General features: G+C 34.5%; 3 protein-coding genes across 6 annotated transcripts; 2 read left to right on the top strand and 1 right to left on the bottom strand.

The window, feature by feature from the left end:
* The first annotated feature begins 1759 nt into the window (after positions 1–1759).
* Positions 1760–12258, top strand: LOC123718140. Of its 3 annotated transcripts, none has more exons than XM_045674552.1 (10): positions 1760–1773; positions 3203–3231; positions 4229–4314; positions 5641–5785; positions 6320–6388; positions 6713–6823; positions 7524–7702; positions 9832–9956; positions 11281–11400; positions 12126–12258. In XM_045674552.1, exons 2-10 carry the CDS (start codon positions 3224–3226, stop codon positions 12255–12257), a joined length of 975 nt encoding a protein of 324 aa, XP_045530508.1. In that variant the 5' UTR covers positions 1760–1773; positions 3203–3223; the 3' UTR covers position 12258. The 3 variants fall into 3 exon arrangements, with proteins under 3 accessions (XP_045530508.1, XP_045530507.1, XP_045530506.1); XM_045674551.1 differs by lacking the exon at positions 1760–1773 and adding an exon at positions 2087–2100; XM_045674550.1 differs by lacking the exon at positions 1760–1773 and adding an exon at positions 2388–2432.
* Positions 12259–14677: 2419 nt separating this feature from the next.
* LOC123718010 (pyrimidodiazepine synthase-like) lies at positions 14678–24239 on the top strand. 2 transcript variants are annotated; one of them, XM_045674349.1, is made up of 6 exons: positions 14678–14792; positions 20341–20514; positions 21550–21716; positions 22220–22322; positions 22626–22759; positions 23844–24239. In XM_045674349.1, exons 2-6 carry the CDS (start codon positions 20397–20399, stop codon positions 23961–23963), a joined length of 642 nt encoding a protein of 213 aa, XP_045530305.1. In that variant the 5' UTR covers positions 14678–14792; positions 20341–20396; the 3' UTR covers positions 23964–24239. The 2 variants fall into 2 exon arrangements, with proteins under 2 accessions (XP_045530305.1, XP_045530304.1); XM_045674348.1 differs by lacking the exon at positions 14678–14792 and adding an exon at positions 17473–17627.
* Positions 15289–17135, bottom strand: LOC123718011 (gastrula zinc finger protein XlCGF49.1-like). The gene is made up of 3 exons (XM_045674350.1): positions 16918–17135; positions 16554–16636; positions 15289–15782 (listed from the first exon to the last, which is right to left on the bottom strand). Exons 2-3 carry the CDS (start codon positions 16634–16636, stop codon positions 15308–15310), a joined length of 558 nt encoding a protein of 185 aa, XP_045530306.1. The 5' UTR covers positions 16918–17135; the 3' UTR covers positions 15289–15307.
* Positions 24240–24788: the final 549 nt, after the last annotated feature.

The following is a 24788-nucleotide window of genomic DNA, read 5'->3' as shown; positions in this document are numbered from 1 at the left end:
GAATTAATTTTTATACATATAGATACATTGTCCCTGCAAAAATACACAATTTAACATTACGGTCTAGCCTAACACTAAACTAATATGTAATTTAAAATAGGATAGGATATAGTGTCTAATAACACTTACAGCCTCTTAGGGATAACACTCTGTTCTTTTGTAGTGTTTAGCACTAACATTAATTCACTAAAATGGTTTTGTCCTTCTCAAACTTCTCGTTAGGCCCGTGACGTAACGTGTTGCTCGAGAATTCTTTCAGGATTATAAAATTAAATGACATCGATTTATGAGTATTCGTTGTTATATTAATTAATATGGAACCTTTTTATTTATTATAAACTACTTATTAGTTGATTAGTTACAGTACACTCAGCCATACTATCTGAGTTTTATTATTATTTAACCTCCGACAAATACCGTCTTTTTTTGTGTCACAGTCTCTGTACGTACATAGAAATGAACCTATACAAATTGCGGGATTGCGTGTATTTCAGATCAGGCGCTATTTTTTAATTATCATTGAAAGGGACGACCTCATCACCTCCACTTCAACCTTTGTCTGTACTTTGTCTCTGTTCTACATTAACCGTTTAAATCACATACACAAATTTTAAAATCTTCCGTCAATTATGTGAGCATTTCTTTTCAATAAATACGCGTTAATATTCAAATTAAGGTATTGAAAATTGATGTATATTTAAACGACCCTAGTGCTAGGATATAAATTGCTCCAGTATAAAGAGGTAACACGACTGAGTCTCCCAGCTGCATTTCCAGACTCTGGGGAAAGAAGTTTCAGTTCTGACATATGTACTTTGCGCGCACGCACTTTTTTCTTCTTTTTTTTTTAGAAATCAACTTATATATGTACGTGTGTATAATCAACGTATGTTAATTATATCATTTTGTATAAAAAATAATGTAAAATCCATAGTTGAAACATTAGTGAATATGTGAGCACTATGTATCAATATAATAAAATATTTATCTGCTGCATAGTTTATTTTGGTCTTTATGTCGGTGTCTTTGGTCGGTGCACATGTACGTTGCCGGTCTTTTAAGAATTGGTACGCTCCTTCTTGAAGGGCTCTAAGTCGAATTGTTTTGGAAATACTTCAGTGGGCAACTGGTTGCTCATAGTGGTGGTGCGCGGCAAAAACTGCTTTAGAAAACGCTCAGCTGTGGAACGACGGATGATGAAACTCAGCTGGAGGTATTAATCCGAACATCACCTGTGAACACTCTTCATAGTAAATGCGGTAGAAGATGCAGAGACGGAACGGCCTGCTATATTGAGAATCAATTCAACATCTATCTTGCTGACCTTCACAAATGTACTTGGTTACCTATATGAGTAAAGTTATGTTGAGTTTAAAAAAAACGTAAAAATTATAGAACTCTTTTAAAATTAAAATAGATTTTAATTCTTAATTTCCCTTTTATTTGTGTGCAGTTGTAGCAAATGTCTTACATTTAATGTCGAAGTTAAAGATAAACATACTTACCTCTGATAACCTATACACAATAAAAATATATATAACTCCCATTGTCTGTACGAGGAAGTGAAATAAAGATTCGTGCTAAAGTAACAATTATCGACTCCTGAAGACCAGTGTTGTCATACGTGTCAAGTGTGTCTGTGCACCGTCAGGGAAAATATTTTGAACAAAACCAATAGTTTTATCTAACTATAACACGAAGTATGATGTGCGGTAGTTTTTGAAGACACGGGAGGAATCTAATGTTGTTTAAGCAGTAATTTGAATTAATAATGTATTATTTTTTGTTTCGAATGTAAAATTTCAGTTTTCTTTCGCTTTTTTTTGATATCTTTGTCTATAAATGTACTTACTTATACTTTCTGTTTCATAAATATTGTTTATCTATGTAATCTGTTTATGATTTGTACAGATACCGGCAAACATCTTGAACAAACGTCCTTGCCTGCGCAGAAGCGATTCTTAGGTATCACTGGGAGGGGGGCGGGAGAGTGACGTGTGGATGACGTGATTGGTAAATCAGTTGACGTTTGTGTCCCGCGCTGTGTACGATGCGCAAACCTTCCCCCACTCCCTTGTTAAATGCTCAAGAAGTTTGCCGGTATATGTATATTGTCTAAGTGTTTTGTTTTAGTTAGCAGTTTGATTACTAATAATTAAACAATAAAATGTATGTATCTGTACTGTGATCTAATGACAAGGTGATCAACCTTCTGAGGCATACGGCTTCCTCTATGAAAGGACCTTGGAAATGTGTATATTTTTAAAAATGTTTCAAGGAAATGAGGTTTAATTATTATTGTAAGAATAGAAAATAAATTGATAGTGACTGTCACTGGAAACAAACAGGCAAAGCCAGGACAAATGGCTAGTTGTGTAATTTACTTAAAATCAGGTTTGCCCGTCGCCAGTCGTTGTTAGGTTACCGCACGGGTGAGTTATTTTAATATTTTTCCTTGTTTAAAATGATAAACATAGTTTATCAATGTTTTTTATACACAAAATAGTTTATTTAGTATTATTTGGTAAATATTTTAAGTATCTCGTAACTTTTAACTGACAATAACCACTTAAACGTACATTTAAATCTCTTGATAATGTGACCAATCAATAAAATATTGTTTTATAATACTTTGTGAGCGAGTTGCGAGTTTTTTTTAGTTTTCGGGTATCTACCGATTTGTTGGAAAGAAGATAAAAAGAACAGAACAATCGAGGGGAACCTTTCTAGGTTATACATATATATTGTATATTAGACGCATGAGGGTCAAATTTTGACGCAAACGTCACGAAGATCAGCGTTTTTTGTTGATGAAAAGGGAGAGAGCGATTGGGATCGATTAAAAGAGAGAGTGAGAAAGAAAGATCGAGATAAAAAAAAACGCTATTGGTTGATGTATTCGTTTGGTAGTTACATATTAGAACTTTAGATGGCAATTATGTTGAATAACGTCTTGTGCAGTAAACGCAGATTTTTTATTTATTTATATCATCATTAGCACGTAGACAGTGTGAATATAGACATGGAGTGATCATATACTGGTACATGATCATCTTTTGGGGCTTTTACCTTAGTTATAATTAATTTACGAAGAAGTTTCACTTCCGACATGTGTACTTTGTACGCACACACATTTTTTTTAAATATTTGTTTATTGATAACCATCTAACAATGCTTTTTATATTTTAAATGTATTTTTCAGATAAACTAAAAGCTGGACAATATGATTAGGTAAGTCGGAGGTTGTCATTGTCGTTGTTAACTAATTTGTAAATCCCATATTTGACACAAGATCAAAGTACGTCAAAACCGATTACGACGACATGTTTAAAAAAAATCAAAGGTCCTGGCTGAATTCTATTGTATTAGGTAATAATAACGTTGTTATTTGTATATTGTATTAGGTAACAACGTTGTTATTTGTATATTGTATTAGGTAATAATAACGTTGTTATTTGTATATTGTATTAGGTAATAATAACGTTGTATTTGTATATTGTATTAGGCAATAATAACGTTGTTATTTGTATATTGTATTAGGCCATAATAACGATGTTATTTGTATATTGTATTAGGTAACAACGTTGTTATTTGTATATTGTATTAGGCAATAATAACGTTGTTATTTGTATATTGTATTAGGTAATAATAACGTTGTTATTTGTATATTGTATTAGGCAATAATAACGTTGTTATTATTACCTATTATTATTATGTATTATTATTATTATTACCTAATACAACGGCTGTTACGACTATCGGTTTTTATGACCAAATATGAGTAGTGCCTTCGACATAACAGATTTTGACTGTATTTAACACGGGAACTCTGTTTCTGGGATTATCTAGACTAATAATAAAGACGATTTGTTACTAGTATTGAAAATAGTTGAATATTTTCAAAATAGTTACAAGCTATACTATAGTGTTACCAAAAGACTAATAAAAGTGTCAGTGACGTTACAACCTTTTTAGGTCTGGGCCTCAGATTTCTGTGTCTGTTTCATGATATGTCAATCTTATATGCTAGTAGTTAATCGGCTTCCAGTGCCTGATACACGCTGTCGGCTTTTTGAGTCTAAGGCAACCGATTTCCTCACAATGTTTTTCTTCATACGAGCGAATATTAAATGCGTAGACACAGTCATTATTAATAAATGCCTGATGCAAATAAGAAAGACTTTGTTTTATACCATATTTTTAATTCCTTTATAAATGTATGTTTCAGATATATTTGTCTTCTCGCCATCGCTTGGTCTGCAAATGCACAAAATTTCGAGTCGAGTTTTGACAGTTTTTTAACGTCTTTGAATAGTAAGTGCATGTATTATTAAAAAATTCAAAATCATTTATTAAAGTGAAACTTCTTTATCGGCGTTGGAAATTAAATTAACCGTCACATTTTTCGGTTACGCGCCATATTTTTCTTGTCCCTGCCACGGTTGATTCGAAGAGATTCAAAGCCATTAATAACAATAACAATGATAGTAATAATTCTATTACAATTAATGAAACTCTGTAATAATCTTAGTAGTAATAAGGTAAAATAAAATAATTGTATTATTTGTATTCATGTCTATGATAATAAGTTAATCTTTATCTAATTTAACTTTCTTTAACCAATTTATGTAAAGTTGCATATCGTAGATCATTTTTCGAAAAATAAGGTCATAAAGAAGTTTCACTTCTTACAGTGTACACACGTAACACGTGACGCACACATTTTATTTGTTTTCATTTAGGTAACAAAATGTACACTTATGAAAACGGCATATACAGAAATGTATATAAAATGCTTCTAGTTTTACATTTACTGCCAGTTTTCAAATCAAGGGCGTAGAACGGAAGAGAAGAACTGGCAATAAACTCTCCACCACTCTTTTAATCGCCAAGTTTTTTGTTTTACACAACGTTTGTAAGGTGCTGCAACCATTACACCATGTTCTACATGACATCATAAGTAATTAATAATAATAAAATAAATTTAAAACAAAGATTTGTCTCAGATTGTCAAAGATCCTCTATCAGCAGGAGGCATGGTGAAATAGGAGCACGCACTTACATTCTCGTGGGAACAACACACAAATAGTCGAAATAACTAACATCACCGCATACACGAATTCAACTACGACCAGTCACCACAAGTAGCACCCGTTCCCGAGCACGCATGGTCAGCCATGGGCCTCTCGCCATTTCAAAGGAATGAAACTGGGATTTCTCTCCATGAATATTTTTTTATCAATACCCTTAATGATCGCATTAATACCTGCTTAATAGCTGAGTTTCATCATTGCCTAGGCAGAATAATTATTCCACCCACTCAACGACCTGCTAACTGAGTGTTTCTTAGGGCACTTTTTCCGCCCACCACATGTGGAACCAGCTGCCCACTTAAGTATTTCCAAACAGATTCGACTCAAGGTCCTTCAAGAAAAGAGCTTAGAGGCCGGTAATGCACTCGCGCGCCCGAGCATATTTATTGTTTTTAAATCAAACATCACATTCAGATAAATGAGTGATTTTCGTTAGTGCCTGCTTTTAACTTCAGGTGAGCCTCCTTCCCGCTTGCACCCTGTTTTACAAAAAAAAAATGTTATTTAGTTGTGTAAGAAGTCGTTTGAATAAATGTTCTATTTACAGATTATAACAAATCGATTGAGGACCTGAAATGTTCGAAAATAGAGCCTTCGGATGGGGATATATGGCAAGGGTGTTATGACTGCTACACCTGCGACCATCCAAGGTTCCTACAGCACTATAAAGCCAAATCGACAACACGCCGATTGTAAGTATTTATTACCAATCCATACATAGTTATTTGACACTCAACAAACGCCAACGCACTACTGACAGATTGACATTGACATATTCAAAGATGTCTACGGTGGCGCGGTATTGCCTTTCTAATAAACTTTGTTTTCCCCTTATTAATTAAATTATTTTCCTGGAAAGTGCTAAAACGTAGGTTTTCCCAAAAAATATTTCAAATCAGCAAAATTGATTGAAGCTGCTTTCTGTCATTGTAAAATAGGCGTTCGTTCTAACGACGAAAAAAGCTTCCTAATCGTTCCTAACTTATAAATGTTCTAGTATTGTCTTTTGTTAAAATAGCTTTTACACATTAAGAAAACACTTTTTAAACGGATTGAAGCTATGTATTATGTAAAAACTTATAATTATTTACATTTTTTCCGACGTTTCGTGTGCTTTACAGCGTGCGTGGTCACGGTGACAAGTTTTTAATAATAATAGATAGCTTCAATCCGTTTAAAAAGTGTTTTCGTTATAAATGTTATGTTAAATAAATAGACGTTTACAGAATTGTGGATGACAACTGCGCACCGCTTGAAGTGTGTTGCGTTCACCAACTTGAAGTTACTAGCATAAGGTTTGTATGAATTACAATTGCGTCTAAATTCTTATTATTCAATTATGCTGATCCATTCTCGTCTTGGACATAATATGTGTGCTTATTGCTTGTGGTGACGTCCATGCGTCAGGATGTCTCTCTTCCTTTAAAATTAGAAGCATTTTATATGTATTTCTTTATTGATCATAAGTGTACATTGTGTTAGCTAAATGAATAAATGAATTTGAATGAAACGCCTTCAGCGACAAATTATTATCATCTGGTTTGGTTACAGAGAACTAAGTCAAGTTACAAGGGTCCTAGGGACACGTTGGAATAAATTGTCTCGTGATTATTTTTCAGGAGTCAAGAGAACTGCGGGAAGAGTAACCCTGAAGGTGAACCGAGACGCGTCAGATCCACATTGAGAAGTGTACTTCCCGGACAGTACCCATGGAGGGCCTGGGTTTATGCGTATGTTACATTTACATGATTTACAACCTTAAAATACGGATATAACAAAGGCGTTGATATGTGGGGTCTCTCTAGGCTCGAAGCTGAGTTTCATCAGACGTCGAGGCAAACACACAAAAATACACGGTGTTGTATTTTGAACCAATTTGACCCAGACTTCTTCAATGAGGGTACCAATTCTTTTAAAGTCACACATTAATGTTTTTAATTAATCTGTGCCTTATTGCATTGAGAGTGTCCATGGGCGGCGGTATCACTTAACAGCAATAGAGCCAGTATGTTAATAACTTCCACACCAAACTTGGTATCTTTTTTTCTCTTAATCATTTCTACATTTGATTATTTATTGTGAATATTAAAGCATTTTAAATGTAAAATTTGGGATCCTAAAGAACGAATTTTATGGCAACACTAATACGATTTTGTCTATGCCCATTTGTACACCGTACTTCCAATTCGTATCTCAAAACACAATATATTTTATTGTCCGTTGAGTGTGTTGACAAAATGTCTGCTTCATGTCAATTCCTATACTGTAAGATATAGTTTTTGTTAATATTTTAATTTATTTAATGTTGTCTTGTTTTTTCTGTGTATGTCTTGTTTCGTATGTGATGTAGATGCTTCCTGCATTGGAGTTATATGTGATGTTACCTTATTATGTTGTTAAAAAAATGTATATTAATACGTTTGTTTTCAGCGACAACACAAAATTGTGTCCGGTGTCATACATAAATTTCTTCCCGGAGGTGCTCGTCTCGACGGCGACTTGCATGACAATTGCAACGAGAGAAGATAATTTAAGCGTTCGATTCGAGCGGGATCCCAGCAAAATTGCAAACATTATCAGTGTCAAAATACATCCAAATTTTGACTTTGGCAAGTATCTAAGACGAGGGCCCTACTAATGTCTGAAGCTTCTCTCAATTCTGAGAAACTGTGGTTTATAGATGGTTTACATTTGCTCGTACGATGTCAGTGGCATATTGTGCCAGGCACAGAAGACTGATCTATAGAGATGTTAAAATATGTATTCGTTTGATTTAGCAAAAAAATTCATACACAGAAATAATCAAACAAAACTATTTCATTATTGACAGAAATATATAAGAAAAAGCAGACCTTTTGTCAATCCCTTAACGGGCAATTAAAATATCTGTCGATACTCAGTCACAATCAGCAAGTGCTGCATTAAACCATGGTTCTATGAGATTAAAAATTCTAAAATTGTCACCTCTATCATATCTAGAATGCGTTTAGGACATGCATGTACACCTCAACATTTAGCAAGGCTTCGTATTGTCGATGGCAATATTTGTGAGTAGAGTCTTGTTCCCGGTCATATTGGGAACAAGAAAACAGGCTGTATTCCTTACAATTACTACATGTTCCATTTTCGACTAAAATCTCCTGCCTTTTGCTTTATCTTTTATTGTATTATAATGTATTGTCTTCTTTCATAATCAATAATAATATTAAGATGTAATATGTTTATGTACATATTTTGTTTTAACTAGCTTATCCCTTTGTTTACTTTTGATATTTATTATCCGCGTTTGTCTATAATATTTTACAATTCCGATAATGTCAACTGTCACAATTGGTCAAACAATGTACTCTGTGTTTATTTGACGCCATGCGCCGACCAATAATATCAAGCTATTGAAATTGAATCTAGCAACCTAAACTCATCAGTATCTCAACTGGATTTTTTTAAGGAGGCTCATAGTAGGGCCCCGATTTTTTCATAAGTATTTTGTTTCGATTTTTGCATTGCTACTTTATAGTAGAAGGAATAAAATTGGACTGATACGTATGACTAGCTTATCTAAGACAATGTTTAAAAACGATTTATCAGAATTTCGATATTGCTGTCGTATCGCTTCCTCTCAAAGTAGCGAAGCCTCCTTCAAGCCCATAAATATCGTATTGATGCCCGAACTTGAGAAAATTCTACCCGTGAAACTCCGATACTTATCTATATATTCACTATTTATGTGTTTAAGTTGTTACATTCCTAAGTCCTCACCCTCTTTTTTTTATTTCGGTACCTAGTTCAGCTTGTATATACTACACATACAGATCATGGCCTCCATTGTTAAAAGATGGCAGGTGGTTTCTCTCGCCTTACCGCGCTCAACGACATCATACGCCGCTCTCTTGCCTTCGTCAATGTTGCAGCCATTTTGGAGCCAACGCATCGCTGGATACATGTCAGCCCTGTCTCTATGAATCTGAGGCGGCCGCATAGCAGGCTGAACATAATAAACGGCTCAAATATAAGTCTTTTCTCCAATTTTGTCCCCTCAATTGGAGTATAGACTCTTGGACCATGGAGTTCAAGTGGACATAAGTGGGAGATAGAACATGTGACCCCAGAACTGGTGCTCTCATTCCTCAACGAATGACGAAATACCAGCGTTAACGCCACGTTACACTGCCACAGAGACCAAACTTCTTACAATTAGTTTTAATTTTCGTTTTTGATATTATTTTTTACTATTTAGGGTTGTTTTACTTTAGGTTTGTTGGTTCTTATTTGGTTAAAATAAAACTTCCTAATAATTCGTAGAGAAGAGGTGAAGATGGAATGTGTTTATTTTTTTAAACTGTAGATTTATATACAAAAATTATCCTACCCTGGCTACTAGTGGTAACATGTGGTACCAAGATGCGAAGGGTGCGTAGACAATAAAATCGAGGCGCGGCAAAAAGTTGTGCTAACGGTAACGCAATTAACTGTTCTTTTCAGAACATATTATTGTTTCATGACGATAACGTTTAACAACTGTCCTTGTCAGGACACATCACTGTTTCGTTACGACACGTACTAATCACCTACAACTATATTGGGTACGAAAATTGTGAATAATGTATATTTGATTGTTATGTTTAGGTTTTAATAAACGTATATAACTTAACATATAACATTGAAGTGACATAAATTTAAATACACATCTCAGTCCTCACAGCTGTACATATGTTTTTATACGATTTATTTATTTCAGAAAAAAATGACATCGCGCTTATAAAGCTAGACACATCTGTGAAATCTTCTCACCCTGTGTGCAGAGCAGAAAGAGCACCGGAAGTCGGCACCACTTGTGTGGTTGTAACGAGTGATGATATTACCGTAAGTTGGCTTCGCTGGCAGTAGGGATGGCAGACTCAGGTGTAGGCCGAGTCCTTTACCCCTATGATACGGGGCGAAAATGCTTTTCCACAGCGTGTATAAACAAGAATTTATTGTATATACATAAATCAACATATCGCTTGCCCCGGGGAACAAAGTCGAAAAACACTATTACGACTGTTTTAACGTTTTTTTTTTTTCATTTTTGTCTTCGAATGTTTTGAATGGAAATTATTTGCACAATGTTAGTACTCGTTCTCCTTATTTCCTTTTCTGAAATAGATCGCAACAACCATAATGATAGGTTTAGTTTAGATTGTAATTCTACCAAATAATAATAAATGTCAATGCGACAGTTTAAAAACTAATAGAGAGAGGTAATAATATAACCCTGTTCCACCATAACATTTCCGCGAAAACAATGGTAATACATCATTACCTTCTAGACATTCGTCACAATTACCGTCGTAATGCGCGGTTACTGTGTCGTCGGTAATCTAGATAAACTACTGCAATGTACATTTAGTTATTTTTTTATTATTCTATATAATCTGAATACATAACAGCAATCGTTAATCGTCGAATAGGAAACTAGCTTTCATTATAAACATATATTTGTATATGTAATGTACTTAGTATTCTAGTATTAATTGCATAACTTTCTTCAATTTTTCTGGAAAAAATAGATTTTTAGTTTTACGACTTTGTTCCCCGAGGATATATATAAAAAAATCGACAAATATCTATTTGTTATTATTACAAAATAACAGTTGCATCTGTGGAATAAACAAGTTATTATTAACTATCGCTTTATGGGTAAGAATCAGAATCAAAAATTCACCGTAAAAAAGAGTATACTGTAAAAATCCAATAGTTTTTTGACGGAGGTACTGGAGTCATACTCTCAAGATCTTTAAGGCTTGCGCTACTTCATAATGATTAAATTTCCTTTAAACAATTTGAACGACATTTTTTTTCTATTGTTGATGAGCTTTAAAAAATTTAATCTTCTTATAAGATCCTCGCCCGCTCTACGCCCTTGACTTGCGAATTTATTTAAATAAATGTATATTTACAACTTCTTTTTAACGTTCAAACTTGTACTTATTTACCAATATGAATAGTTATTTTGGGTTTGAGGATGGCCTGTGATTCTCTGTGTCAGTGTCCACATTTATCGTTGGCTCGTTTGGAAGAGGGAGCCTTCGTGAGGAAACCGACTTGTCATAGACCTAAAAAGACAGCGTTACAGCACTCTATTCGCTTTCTTCGGTTTCATAAAACGGAAACCCAGACCTAAAGGGTGCTTTTGGTTTTTCCCCAGATAACAGCTATTATACCACCACAAAAGAATTGTAACAATACAGAAGGAACCCTGTGTGCAGTGGTGCCACGTCAGGATTTTATTCCTGAAACTGCCAGTGGATTGTTTTGTGTAGATCAGGTAATACCAATTGAAGGGGTTTCTTGGCTCACTCTGTGATGCCAATTATAATGGCCCATAAATATAATGAGGATATTTCCGGAGTAATTGCCACTGGCCACGGCTCAATATTAGATCTTCTGTTTTACTTGGAAATGCTTTGATTTGATTTGTCACGGTGCTGATTGTAGTCATAGATTGTAGATTTTTTTATAGTACTCCGATTGACCGTAGGCCAACGGTCTCACCTGATGTTAAGTGATACCGCCGCCCATCGACACTGAAATTTCCTGAAGCCTCGCAGGTGCGTTGCCAGCCTTTTATGAATTGGTACAGTATATCCGTAATAGATTTAATTATGTCAGACTCGCTACGCAATTCCATCGCAATTTTGATGATGATTAAATAATTTTACCATCATCAAAAATCCAATTAAAATGTATTTATTTTCATTACAATGGCAAAGTTTTAATTACTGATCAGTTTTGATTGATAGAAGATACCTAGATCTTAAAAGATATTATCAGTACAGGTAACAAAACCTAGCATATCAGTTGTTCCTTAGTTTGTGTCACAGTTAAGCCTGGAACTGTATTTTCTAGATTTTTAAATAATTATTAAGTTAGCCTGCATGACTTAAAATTATTCCCCTTATATGGTTTAATTTTTATTTACTGGCAATACCATAACATCGCTCTGTGGGCCAAGAAAAGTGTGACACTGCAGTAATATAATTTTTAATTTAGTTACAGAGTCAACAAGTCGAGAAATATTTCCTACACGGAGTAATGTTGAGTCATTCCGAGAATGTCATAAGATATACGCAGATAAGCCACTACGAGAAGTGGATCACTGATGAAATACAGTCTATGGCTTGAATTTGAAGTTTTATTTAAAAAAAAACAAAAGTAATAAAATCCCGTTTAATTTCCAATCAATACAAAAGTAGATAAACAGCATAGTTTTGTTACATACATTTCTGAAGTGAAACTTTTTTATCGCCGTTGGAAAAAAAAATCCGTCACATTTTTTGTTTACGCGCCATTTTTTTCTTGTCCCTACCACGGTTGACTCGAAGAGATTTGTACATTACTAACAAAAATATTTGTTAACGATAACAATGATAGTAATAATTCTATTACAATTAATAAAATTCTACAATAATAGTAATAAGGTAAAATGAAATAATTGTATTATCTGTATTCATGTCTATGATAATAGAAGCCTTTTGTTAAACTTTATCTAATTTAACTTTATTTAAGGAATTCTGTAAATTTGCATATAGTAGATCATTTTTCGAAAAATAAGGTCATAAAGAAGTTTCACTTCTTACGTGATTACACCATCGGTTGGGTCTTGTCGGTTATTGCTTTATTAAGGATCCGGTATTTTATATTAAAAAAATAATTGTATCTAAACATATTTACTTTAAAAATAGCAAGCTCTGAATGTGAATGCTGAGGCAATTCACCTTGATACAACGGGAACAAGATATCTTAACTAAACCTTTGGAGTTAGTGAAACTAGTGTAGTGTAGTGTTAATAGTGAATATCAGTGCGATTGCAGTTTCTCGGACACACGATTATAGTGCAAAATATTACAGCACTCTTAGGACTGATAATGATGCTGTTAATGAGCATTAGCTGTATAGCGTAATTATTGTATACTCTAGATTCATATAAAACCTCTTTTTTAGACTTTATAGTAAAAAACAAACTTCTTAACAATTATCAAAATTTCTTCAAAACATTGCAGCGTAAATAAAAAAATTAAGTTCAATTCAATTCATAATGTTGATCATAACATTAAAAGTGTTGCGAGTGATGTTTTTTTCCCCAAATATCTACGATCCACCTATTAGATATATACACATATCAGGATATATATATCCTGATTAAAACAATTTAAATGTCCATGACAAATATATAGGTATAGCTACAGTCCATCTGCGCTTTGTCAGTAAAAAAAATGTCATACGATTCGCACGTCTTATTATTTTAATTCTTCAATTCAACACGCTTTATTAATTCTTAACTATAATTCATGCAAAGAAAACATTTATTACTAACGAAACACACACTGAAACCGACAAAATAATAATCAAAACACAGTTAGTTTGCGTCAGACGCAAAAAAACGTTTTTGTTTATCCTAATATCCTAGCTTCCTTCAGTACCGGATTGACCGGAAATCCTATCCTACATTATGTCAATGGCTTTTCACTACTTGCTTCCTGCAATTACTTTTAACCGACCTTTCAATGGCAATTTCTTCCCTTTCCCCTTGGTCTTTACCAGGGTCAAGTATTACGTCATGCAATTTTTGGAAATTCTTGACACACAAATGAAACGCGCCGTTAAGTTTCTGTATCCAATAGTAAAACGTTTCGTGACCAACCCTAGTGACTCTTTATACCTCAAAGTTACTATTATGTGGTGTAAAGTATTGGAAAGTCGAAAATAATATTAACAATAACGCGTTATTTAATCCCCGCCCCGCTCAGTAACGTTTTACAAGGGTAACCCCCCAATATTCGTTGCGTAGTACTTGAACGCTTCCTATATGCTTTGCGATTTTTATATAGTGCAAGGATATAACAAACACATTGTCGTAACAGTACAAGGAAAGATAAATTTATTAGAAATACTATTTGATAGTACAAACAAATTTAACATCTAACAAGTTCATTCATACTTAATGTGACCATTTAAGTATGAATGATTTTCAAATAAAAAAAAAAACTAAACTTATTTATTTAGAAAAAGATACTTGGACAGGAGAAGAAATTTGTTTTAATATAGCTGGTGACGATTTCAAATAAGTAGGAGAATCTTGGCACGTGGTGGTTTACATTCTGCTGCTCAAATTTTCCGTACCACGGTTGATATGAAGAGTGCTTTCTCCATGTCGTTTACGCGGTCTTACGCCCACCGCTTGACCGATTTTCTATTGCATCCTTATTTATTTGTAACACTCTATAATGACGTTATAAAAGGTATATACATACTAGCTGCCCCCGCGAACTTCGTTTCTCCTTAATGTGGTTTTAGTTAGCCTTAACACCGTGACACGAAATAATGATTTCACTTTATTATCGTCACTATAATTTGAGTTTGATTTACACTTCGGTGTAAGTAACACGTGGTTGGCTATGCTAAATAATTGAATTTCACGGTATTTCGTTTACTACAAAATAAATTTAATTTATACTTTAGCCTCAATAACACACAATAATTGGTATTGCAATAGATCTAATAGAAACCGTGGAGTTGCCATGTCTAGACACAAAAGGTAATTGTTTTTTAATTTTTTCTGAAATAAGTGAAAAAATTGCTAATTTTCGTCGTAAAGGTGGGCAATTTTGAAAAGTTTTTAATTGTGTTTTGAACAAATTTACTTTGAGAGGTCAAACGGTAAGTAAGACAGGGATAGATAGATATTTCCTTACTCTTCGCACAATATCATAACACAAAACGGCAATGTCTCTTGTAACAATTGTCAATGGGAACTATAAACTATTCATTGTATTTTACGAGGTACAATATATTGTTTGTTGTTATAACGAATTATTGTAACCGGCTTAATAGGTTTAATTCAAATTTTGCGAATCATTTAAAATGTTTAGCCCTGACAAGTAATTATGGCTTAACAGGATTAACAGCGTTGCAGATACCAGCAAACTTTTTAAGCATTAACCAAGACAGTGGGGGAAGGTTTGCGCATCGTACACAGCGCGGGACACAAACGTCAACTCGTTTACCAATCACGCGATCGACGTGTCCTCTCCCCGCCGCCGCGCACCCCCTCCCAGTGAGGACTGTTTTTCTAGATGTTTCCCGGCATCTATACAGATTGTATAAAAAGGTTTTGTTCAAAATGTCCGAAAAACCAAAACAAAAACAATATTAAAATCAAAATAATTTATTAACTATAAATAATCATTTTTTCTCTTTTTATCTTTATCATGTTTCCTCGAATGCAAGGTCAATTTACTCTTAGTTATAAACCGTTTCCCACACACCACACACTCGTGGGGTTTGTCCCCAACATGAGTCTTATAATGCATCAACATATTATTCTTCTGTGTGAAGCTCTTTGCACAAATTTCGCATTGGTAAGGCTTAACACCGGTGTGGATTTTCTCATGTCTGTCCAAATCTGCTTTCCTGTAGAACGCTGCCCCACATTCTGTGCAATTGAAGTTCTTAATTCCTGTATGTGATAGCGCATGGATGCTCAAGTGTCCGGGTTGTGTGTATGTCTTCCCACATAGGGAACACATGTATGGGCGTTCTCCTGTGTGTGTTCTATTGTGTTTTCTTAATTCGTAACCGGTGAGGAAGACTTTGCCACATGTCGGACAGGCCTGAGGCTTCTTTTGTACTGTACGTTTTCGTTTTTTTCTGAAATAGATGCAATATTACTAATAACATTGAGGTAGATGGTACTGGCGACCGCAGAGCTGGTGCTTTCCTTTTTCAATATATATATCTTTCGAATCTATTATCAATGTTTTGATAAAAATGAAAATAGTTACCCTAAACCTGGTGTTTCTTTATCATTTATTTTAATTTACTCTTATTGCTATTAAATTTAACGAACCATGGTAACAATGATAGATGGTATAGTGGTGTAGGGGTGAAGATTAACCTCAAATTAATGGCGCTTTCATAAGTGAATATTTCATATTTTTAATTTTTTTTTTATATATATTTGAGAGCCCTTTTCCACTGAACACCCCATTGTGCCCACTTGTGCGGATCTGATCGGACCGAGAGCAGAGCTGAGATGTTAAAGAATTTTACCCCTTGACAGGTATTGCAGTTACAGAATGTGGCCCGTCATAGGAGTTGTGACTCATTTCCCAGACAATGACTCTAAGCCTAACAAATTAAAAAATGTCACCTTCTTTACTTCTGTGTATGTACATGGGATTTCTACTCTGTATGATACAACTTACAGATTTTTGATGTCAATGACAATTTAGTATATCAATGAATCATACAGATACTGAAAAAAAGGAATGCTGGGTAAGATAAGACAGGTTTGCTCTTCCTTAGGGAAAAAAACATTGACTCCTAACACCAGGGGGATGTTAAGCAACTACGGCTACCGAGTTGTGAGTGTTAAAAATTCCTTTAAACTAAGTTCAAACACAGCAAAAGGTTGCATACTTTTGTGGAGGATCTTCCTCGTCCGAGATTTCAATAATTTCACATTTAACTTCTATCGGTTCAGAAACATCAATATCTCCCATCTGTAATGAGAGTAAAATTTATGAAATAAAGTGTGCAATAGACTTGTTATGTGGCAAATATATTCAAACGTAAAAAAAAGTATCAGCCAAAAGTTTTCATAGAAATTATAAAATTTGTTAATTATTCCTAATATTTTAGATTAATTAGCCAATGTAATTCAAGAGTATATAACTGATAACAATATGTTTACTAGATTATAAGACTAATAAAAGCTTTAAGATACATACAATTGATTAAACTGAACACATTTAAAAGAATGAAGGTCTTTGTTTTTACTTACATTTTATAAGTTTGAACACATATTCCTATAAATCATATCAAACCATCTTATGAAATATTTTTCTACGTGCATTTCTTTATCGTGATCTATACGCTTAAAAACATATACTTAAAGGTCTTATTTAAAGTAATTGTAACAGTAATAATATATAATTTAATAAACGACAACAACACAAGGTACAATGTTGTTTACACGCACCAATAAAAAAGTTTAAAGTAAATGATCAAATCTTAATGTCACAGTGACAGAACAAATAAATTCGCTACACCAACATTGAATTTTTTCTAAAAATAAATCAGTTCAAACAAAGAAATTACTTTTATTGTTTTCTAATTTATTGCAAAGCAAATATTTATTAAAAACATATATTTAATTATAATTAAACTAACATTATACTACATGTACATTTATGTTTAAATACAAATGGCAATACCGTAGGTAGGTATGAGTAAAGGTCTATAAAATATAACCCGTCTAAATCCAAAAGTTCTCCAGGAACGTGCCAATAAATACAATATTTATATCAATTTAAATTGACAGTATAATTATATTCAGGTTACCATGATGTCATACTGCCTAATTTAAATGTGACGTACCTATTTCCACATTTATGCCGGTGCGTCCGAGTAGTTCGCTATAAAATTGCATTTACTTAAACGATTCCATTGTGAATAAGTGAAAAATGTCTCATTATCAGTTTAAAACAGCGGGTAAGTACTATACAATTGAATTATGTACTCATTAAATTGTTTTATTAATATTAAGCTATTAAATTTCTACCATATGAGGGTGATTTTTTTTGTTGCGAATTGTTATATTGATATTTCATTAGTATCTTATTTTTATGATTAAAAACAGCTGTTAACCGATGATATCATTGTTTGTTATGCAGTCTGTGCAAGTTGACACAATCGTCGATCGATTATAATCAACATACTAGGTCATGGTCGAGATATTGTGTAGATACGAATTACGAAAAACTCAAGTACTCTTGTAGCGGGGTTAACGTAACGTAGGAAGAAGTTACTTATAAGTTTTATTTTTGAACTATGTAGGTACATAAAGAATATCCAATATTGCTAACATTGTGAAGAAAAAACGTTTTCTATTGTTTGGAACTGCAATTACCAACTGATATGATATGATCACGTTTTCACTGTTATTTTATATTTAAAACAAAGTAAAACTTATCGTTTACTACTGTCAAAATTACCACTCATTTCCAACAGTCAATAAAGCCTGCAATTCCAGGGTTTAATTTCCGTGTTTTTTTTTTTTAAATATATAATATAATCTAAATAGGACACGAAAAACAGGATCGTTTTTCTTCCACTAACACAACTTTTCCGCTTCCACCCAACATAATTAAAAGAGGGAAGTTTCCTCCGGATCAAGCGCGAATAGCGTCCATATAAATATAGATTATAGAATGTGCATAGTATAAGTAATCATAGACAAAAATGATCGCGGTAGACCTCGTAGTGTAAATATAAAAATAGAGAATTACTTTTTTTGGATTCTTTAAGAATTACGTACTGTTCGTGAGTATTTGAATCAATTTACAGTCAAAACTTTAGACTTGGGTTTCGATTTTGTACCGCTATCTTAATTTATTGTTATTTCCATTTTAAATAGTAATAGTACCTAATGTTTAAGGCTGGTTTTTTAATCATATATTAAGTGATAAGTATAAAATAAAAAGTATGTTGGGGAAGTTTTTTTGTTGATAAAACGGAACTAGTGTTATCTTTCTATGTTACCGTAACACGTTATCATTTGAATGCATTATCTTGTAGGTTTAGTTACATTTGAATTAATGATTTTAACTTGTGACGTTTGGCTGTCATCCGTGGCTTGTAGAAAGAAGAAAATACTAATTCTCCACAGGCAAAGTGTAAATGTTGTAATTTAAAAAAAAAAAAACATAACACAGAGTTGTTTGAGTTAACTAGATCATACTTTAAGTTTTATCAAACTCAAAATAACTTTATTGATTGAACCAAGTACACTTATGAACGTTCACGGAAAAGATGTTAAATTGATGCCAAATTTACTTTTACCAATTCGCAAGTCAAGGGCGTAGAGCGGGCAAGAAGCTCTTTGCCAGTCCTTGAATCGCCAAGTTTAGAGTCATACAAATTGGTTGATCTGGCAAATCAATTCCAAGGATTACGATCATTTAAATATTCGTCAAATTTATAAAAAGCTTTATTGATTAATTTAAGTTTAACGAGAGCTTTGAATTTATTTTGTGATAATTCTGTAATTTCCCTTGGGAGTTTGTTGTAAAACGAATACAATTTCCATAAAAGGAGTGGTTTATGTTCTGGAGCCTAGTTGGTCGAACGCTTAGATTAGTTCGGTTTCGAGTATTATACTGGTGAACTGGTGAACCAATCTTAAAATCGTTTATATTTTTTCGTACGAGGCTTCAAGAATATATTGACCAGATAGTGATAATATTTATCATAAACACAAAGCCCCCGAACAAACACAAATATGGATTGAGAGTAGCTATGGTATCAATCATCTACTAAAGATATGTTTACAAAACTCGCCGAAAATATGTTGCGTAAATTAACCTACTTTTATATAAATATAGCGACCTATTTAAAGATACAGCAACATACAATATCACATTTATTGAGATTCAAGCGGCTCTCATCCCTGAGGGTCATTCCCATGAGCCTCCATTCCCTGCTGTGCACCAATGGACTGTCTATGTGCGCATTTAACATTCGCTCGAACGGTGAATCATGAGGAAAACTTGCCTAAGACCTAAAAAGATTTTTTTTTCTTCTCCCATGTTAATTACAATGTTAATTTACAATCATAAATAAGACTACAGTTGAGAAGGTATTGGGAGACTGGTTTCCAAACTAGGTAAGAACCTGTGTTATGGGTAACCAAGCTTTTGTTCACGGCAAAGTCATATTGAGTGGTAACAAAAAGTACATATATATATGAGTAGGCAAACAAATTTAACGTTTTAAATAAGGAAAGAAAAACAAAACAAAGCAGTCAACTAGTTAGAAGTTAGTAGAAATAAAGTATGGGTGTATGTTTGGGTGTGTGTATGTGAGTGTGATAGTGGGAGAGGGTATGTACGCGTGTGTGTGTAAAGTCTAAACACTAAAGTCTGCGTGTTTCAGGCACAGGAGGCTGATCCGCTACTTGCCTATTAGATTGTCAAATGATGATGAAACAGATACAGAAACTTGAGACCCAGACCTAAAAAGGTTCTAGCGGCATTTATATTATAGGCTTATATAATTGTACATCATCATACCTAAGTTTTCACAGTAACGCCCACTTAACCACGAGGTCAGCACTGCACTGCTGTTCATGACCTCTATCTAAATATCATTTGCATAACGGGTGTTTAGTTAAACTCAGTCTTTGAATGGCATTTACCAATTTCAGGTCCTCTCCCGCCCCCAGCACTACCAGCAGACAAGCTCAGACTGTACCATGTAGATATGAACCCATACGGTCACAGAGTACTTCTAGTATTGGAGGCGAAGAAGGCCAAGTATGAAGTGTACAAATTGGATCCGTTGAGGCTACCAGCGTGGTTTAAAGAGAATAATAGGAGATGTAAGTTCGGAAGTTATTTTATGGGGAGCAAACGAGCTGAAGGGAGGGAACGAGGGAAGGGGCAGTCATCACAGCCCAGCATCCTAACGGACCCGACAGACGTTGTCCTGTCTAAACTATGAATATTGATTTCGATTTAGTATAATTACCTAAAAATGCTTTATGATATACAACATTCTTTGTTTGTTTTTGTGGCGCGTATATAAATAGTTTTGTTGGTATTCCGACATATAACTGGCCTTGGGAAAAACATGGATTTCCAAGATTTATACCACAAACAATTAGCGACTGTAATTGTTTTATATGTATTGTATCAATATAATATCATATCATTTTTCTTACATCCTCTTTGACGATATTTGCAGCATTTTGTCACTGTTATATATAAGTATTTTTCTTAATTTTTTTTTTAAACACAATTAGCGAAATCGTTCCAGCTGTTCACGCGTGATGCCGTGACCGAGGGAAATAGGGATTAATTTTTATGTATATAGATTTAAACCATTTTTCCGCGCACCACTAATGTGGAACCAGCTGCCATCTGAAGTAATTTCGAACCAATTCAGCGTAGGGTCCGACGAGCGTACTAATTCTTAAAAGACTGTCATTTGCGAGCAATCTGGCAGTGTACGTGTCCATGAGTATCGATGAAAACAGGTTATCTTAGGCAGATGAATTTTATTAAATCTTTTATAGTATCTTCAGTGTTCCTTGATAAATTCTGCCTGGTGAGATTCAGCAACGAAACGTAGCACTAAGGCTGACTCTCTTACGCCAAAATTTTTTTGCATGTTTACATTTCACGAATTGTCAAGTCTCGTAATATTTCAAAAGTATCTCTTTCGACAGCATACAGAGCATTGATCAATTTTTTCTGGTAGTTATGCAGTATAATTGAATCTGTGAATGAGAATCTTCCAGCTCTCCCTGTCCTGTGCCAACTCCCGCCAATTGCAAGCTTTCCGCTGCGAAGGTCCTCCAGTCTGTTGATCCAGCGCCACTGATTTGTTTTATTATATTTTTAAACTTTTACAGACAAAATCCCAGTACTGGAAGTACCAACAGACCAGGGCGACAAATATCTATTTGAGAGTGTGGTCATCTGTGATTATTTGGATGAGAAATTCCCGCGGAATCCACTGCATTCGAGCGATCCGTTCGTGAAGGCACAGGACAGATTGCTCATTGAGAGATTTAATGAGGTAATATCAATATTTTTCTTTACTTGAGACAGTCTTTGTAAGAGCCTATCGTTGCGTAGAGATGTTGGGTACCTCTGCATCTTCTACTATACTTTTATTCGTTAAATAATAACTTCAAACTGATTCTTAAAACTTATAGAAGATGAACCAAAGCAAATCCAAAATAATCGACTCGATTACTCGCAAATAAATATCATGAGGATATTGCCGGAGTAGTTGTCGACCGGGAGATGCCAAGCCTTTTAAGCAAATATAGTCCCTTTTAAGATAGGGGAGTTTTGACATTTCCGCTGCCTAGCTCGGCCACAGATCTGTCTGTCTGAGAAGATGTGACACAAGTGATAACTAAAACTAATCTAAGTCATTCATTATTGAATTCTGTAATTTCATCTCTTTTAAAAACGGTGATAGTTTGATGTTGTACCCTCCCATAACACAACATTGGACCTACCCTCGTTCATCCATCGACAAAATAGAATTATCCATATATTATAATCTTTCAGTTAATAAAAGGTAGTCTGGAGTGCTTCGATACAAATTTCGTATTCGGCAGTGAACAAATTCTGAAGACAATGGATATATTCGAAAAGGAATTGGCGGCTAGGGGTGAGTTTCTTTTTCTCTTTTAGGTCGGCTACGCATTCGCGAGCCCTCCGGCACTTAACATCAGGTGAGGCTTCTGCCCGCTTGCTTCGTTATATACAAATACAACGCAATGCAATCTTCGAGCCAGTCCCTTTGGATTGGAGGAACAGGCCTTCCGTCAGAGGCTCACCATCCTGTACGTCGATTTTTATTTAGGCGTAAATAAGGCTTAGTAAAATCTATTGTCCAGAATTTGCACGATCTCAGGACTCAGGGCATCCATCCCAGGGAATACAGCTTCCAAATAATAATAATTATTTTTAGGTACAAACTATTTTGGTGGGAACCGTCCCGGGATGTTGGACTACATGATTTGGCCATGGCTGGAACGCCTTTACCTCATGAGGGTAGTCGACCAGCGAAAGTTTGACGATAAACGACACTATTTTCCTAATTTTGTAAGTACCTACATATCGTAGACATATTACGGAAATTTCTTCCATTAAAAATATAATTTTCAGTATTTTTATGTTTAGTTTAAGATTATTTTTATTAGTTTATATTTATTTTAGTATTATCTCTACGTATATATTATTTTATATATAAGTATGTGCATGTATGATATATCTACAATCTGCCCTTACAAATGACTGCGATGACGTCACACGTTAAAACGCGGTAGTGAAGTATTTCCAGGAAAGCATATATACCTATATCTTCTCTACCATAGCCATTGTGGCACATTAGGGTAAAATCCACCTTCACCGCGGAAGGCGTGGACCTTCGCACTCCGCTCACTCCAGTGAGCTTCCGTCCTGCCCCTCAGGCTATTGACCATCCAGTGACGGCTCAAGCCTTGAGGCTTGAGCCAAAGAGACGCCATTGCGCTAGTCGCGAGAAAACGGCCATTTCTTCCACGCTACCCTCTCCAAAGTGCCCGAGGTGAGCTGTCAAGGCAAGGGCCTTGACAGCTCACCAAAGGCCAACAGCGAGATTTTATTCCTAATAACCCTTAGCCACTAAGACCTTCGAGCTAGTCAGTGGTTAGGCTTCTTGAAATTCATTCCTTTAGGTTGTTGTTTGGAACTGTTTACCATCGGTCCTCCACAGATCATCACAAAATATCCAAGGGGAATTTTTTTTTTTATCAAAACCAACCTCAACATTATCTTTCCCTCTCTGGACTCTGTCCTCTCTGTTTGAACGAACGTTTTCTGGGAACCCCTCCCCCCCCCTCAAATTTAGGGGGAATTAAGATGTCTTAGGGAGTTTAGAGGTATTTACGGAGTGCTTTTGACAAGTTTTTTTCTTAAACGCGATTCTATAAAATTTATATTAAGCCTCGAACCCAACAATGACTCATATACAGGCTATAACTGAAATATCACAAAAGGTGTTAACATTCTGTAGGTGTCATCGCTGCTTGGACTTGGCTGCTGCATTTAGATGTCTAAAATATATTATAGAGAAAAATTATCTTATCAAACGACATCCAGCCGAGTAAACATCTAAAAGACTAAAGAGCAATTTCCATATTCACAGGCCGACTGGGGTGATCTAATGCAGCTGGATGACGTGGTCAAAAAACATTCGCGGTCACCGCAAGAATACTTCGATTACTACAAAAATGTTAAAACGCATTCGATGGGATTCTACCTTTAGAAGTACTTTCGTACTAGCTATAATGAAATTGTTAAGAATTCTTTCATAAATCGCCTTATTAAGTTTTGTAATTTTATAAGGATTATTCAATACAGGACATCGAAGAAGACATCGTAAGGAAGGTTAGAGTCGAGACTTAACGAGGTACGACAGTCGGTAGTTCGATTTGTCAAACGTAATGTCAATGTCATGTAAATTGTCAACGCGTTGAGGAATGGAGATGTTTTTTATAGAGATGAGGTAAACTAGCGGACACACTTAGTTTCGCCTCCCGGACACCAAACACTCCTGGTGTTTGGTGTCCGGTTTGCTAGTATGTTGCATACCCCAAGCTTCTTCACCTAAGCGCGTGTCAGGTACGGAAGGCTGATAATTATTTTTTATTATTTAATATAATATTTGTTTATATCAAAATTATTCAAATTCTACCAGTGACAAAAGCTTATTCAATTACTTTTTTCTTAAACTGGTCTTTTTTACACTAAAAGTTGTGATATTTTGTAATCAATAATGTAATAAATATGTGTAATACAGATTAAACTCTCCGACCCATTCTCTATATTTTGTTTCTGTAAACTAGCTTTAGCTTAGCTTGTTTTGGAAGTCGTTTCTTCCTTGTTTACATGCTGTTTTTATTAAAAACTCTTACTCTTAAATTATATTTTCTTAATAATTGAAAATCTATAAAAAATATTTTAGTTTTTGTATGGGCAGTTAAGTTATCATAATATTATGTACTTAAGATTATATAAAATTCATTTGCGGTTTTGGAATTAAATACATAAATAACGGAATCAAAATTGCTGTATTGTGAGATACGAATCT

This window comes from Pieris brassicae, chromosome 14, assembly GCF_905147105.1.
Source record: "Pieris brassicae chromosome 14, ilPieBrab1.1, whole genome shotgun sequence".
Classification (NCBI taxonomy): domain Eukaryota; kingdom Metazoa; phylum Arthropoda; class Insecta; order Lepidoptera; family Pieridae; genus Pieris; species Pieris brassicae.
This window is presented reverse-complemented; position numbering and strand designations above follow the sequence as displayed.

Bases quoted from the DNA above. Each gene is read 5' to 3' on its own strand.
- LOC123718140 (XM_045674552.1), top strand. The intron at 7,703-9,831 runs GCAAGTATCTAA...TATTTATTTCAG, and splicing joins ACATCCAAATTTTGACTTTG to AAAAAAATGACATCGCGCTT. The intron at 9,957-11,280 runs GTAAGTTGGCTT...GTTTTTCCCCAG, and splicing joins TAACGAGTGATGATATTACC to ATAACAGCTATTATACCACC.
- LOC123718011 (XM_045674350.1), bottom strand. From the start codon at position 16,636: ATGGGAGATATTGATGTTTCTGAACCGATAGAAGTTAAATGTGAAATT. The intron at 15,783-16,553 runs GTATGCAACCTT...CATCTATTTCAG, and splicing joins GAGGAAGATCCTCCACAAAA to AAAAAAACGAAAACGTACAG.
- LOC123718010 (XM_045674348.1), top strand. From the start codon at position 17,600: ATGTCTCATTATCAGTTTAAAACAGCGG. The intron at 21,717-22,219 runs GTAATATCAATA...ATAATCTTTCAG, and splicing joins TCATTGAGAGATTTAATGAG to TTAATAAAAGGTAGTCTGGA. The intron at 22,760-23,843 runs GTAAGTACCTAC...CCATATTCACAG, and splicing joins GACACTATTTTCCTAATTTT to GCCGACTGGGGTGATCTAAT.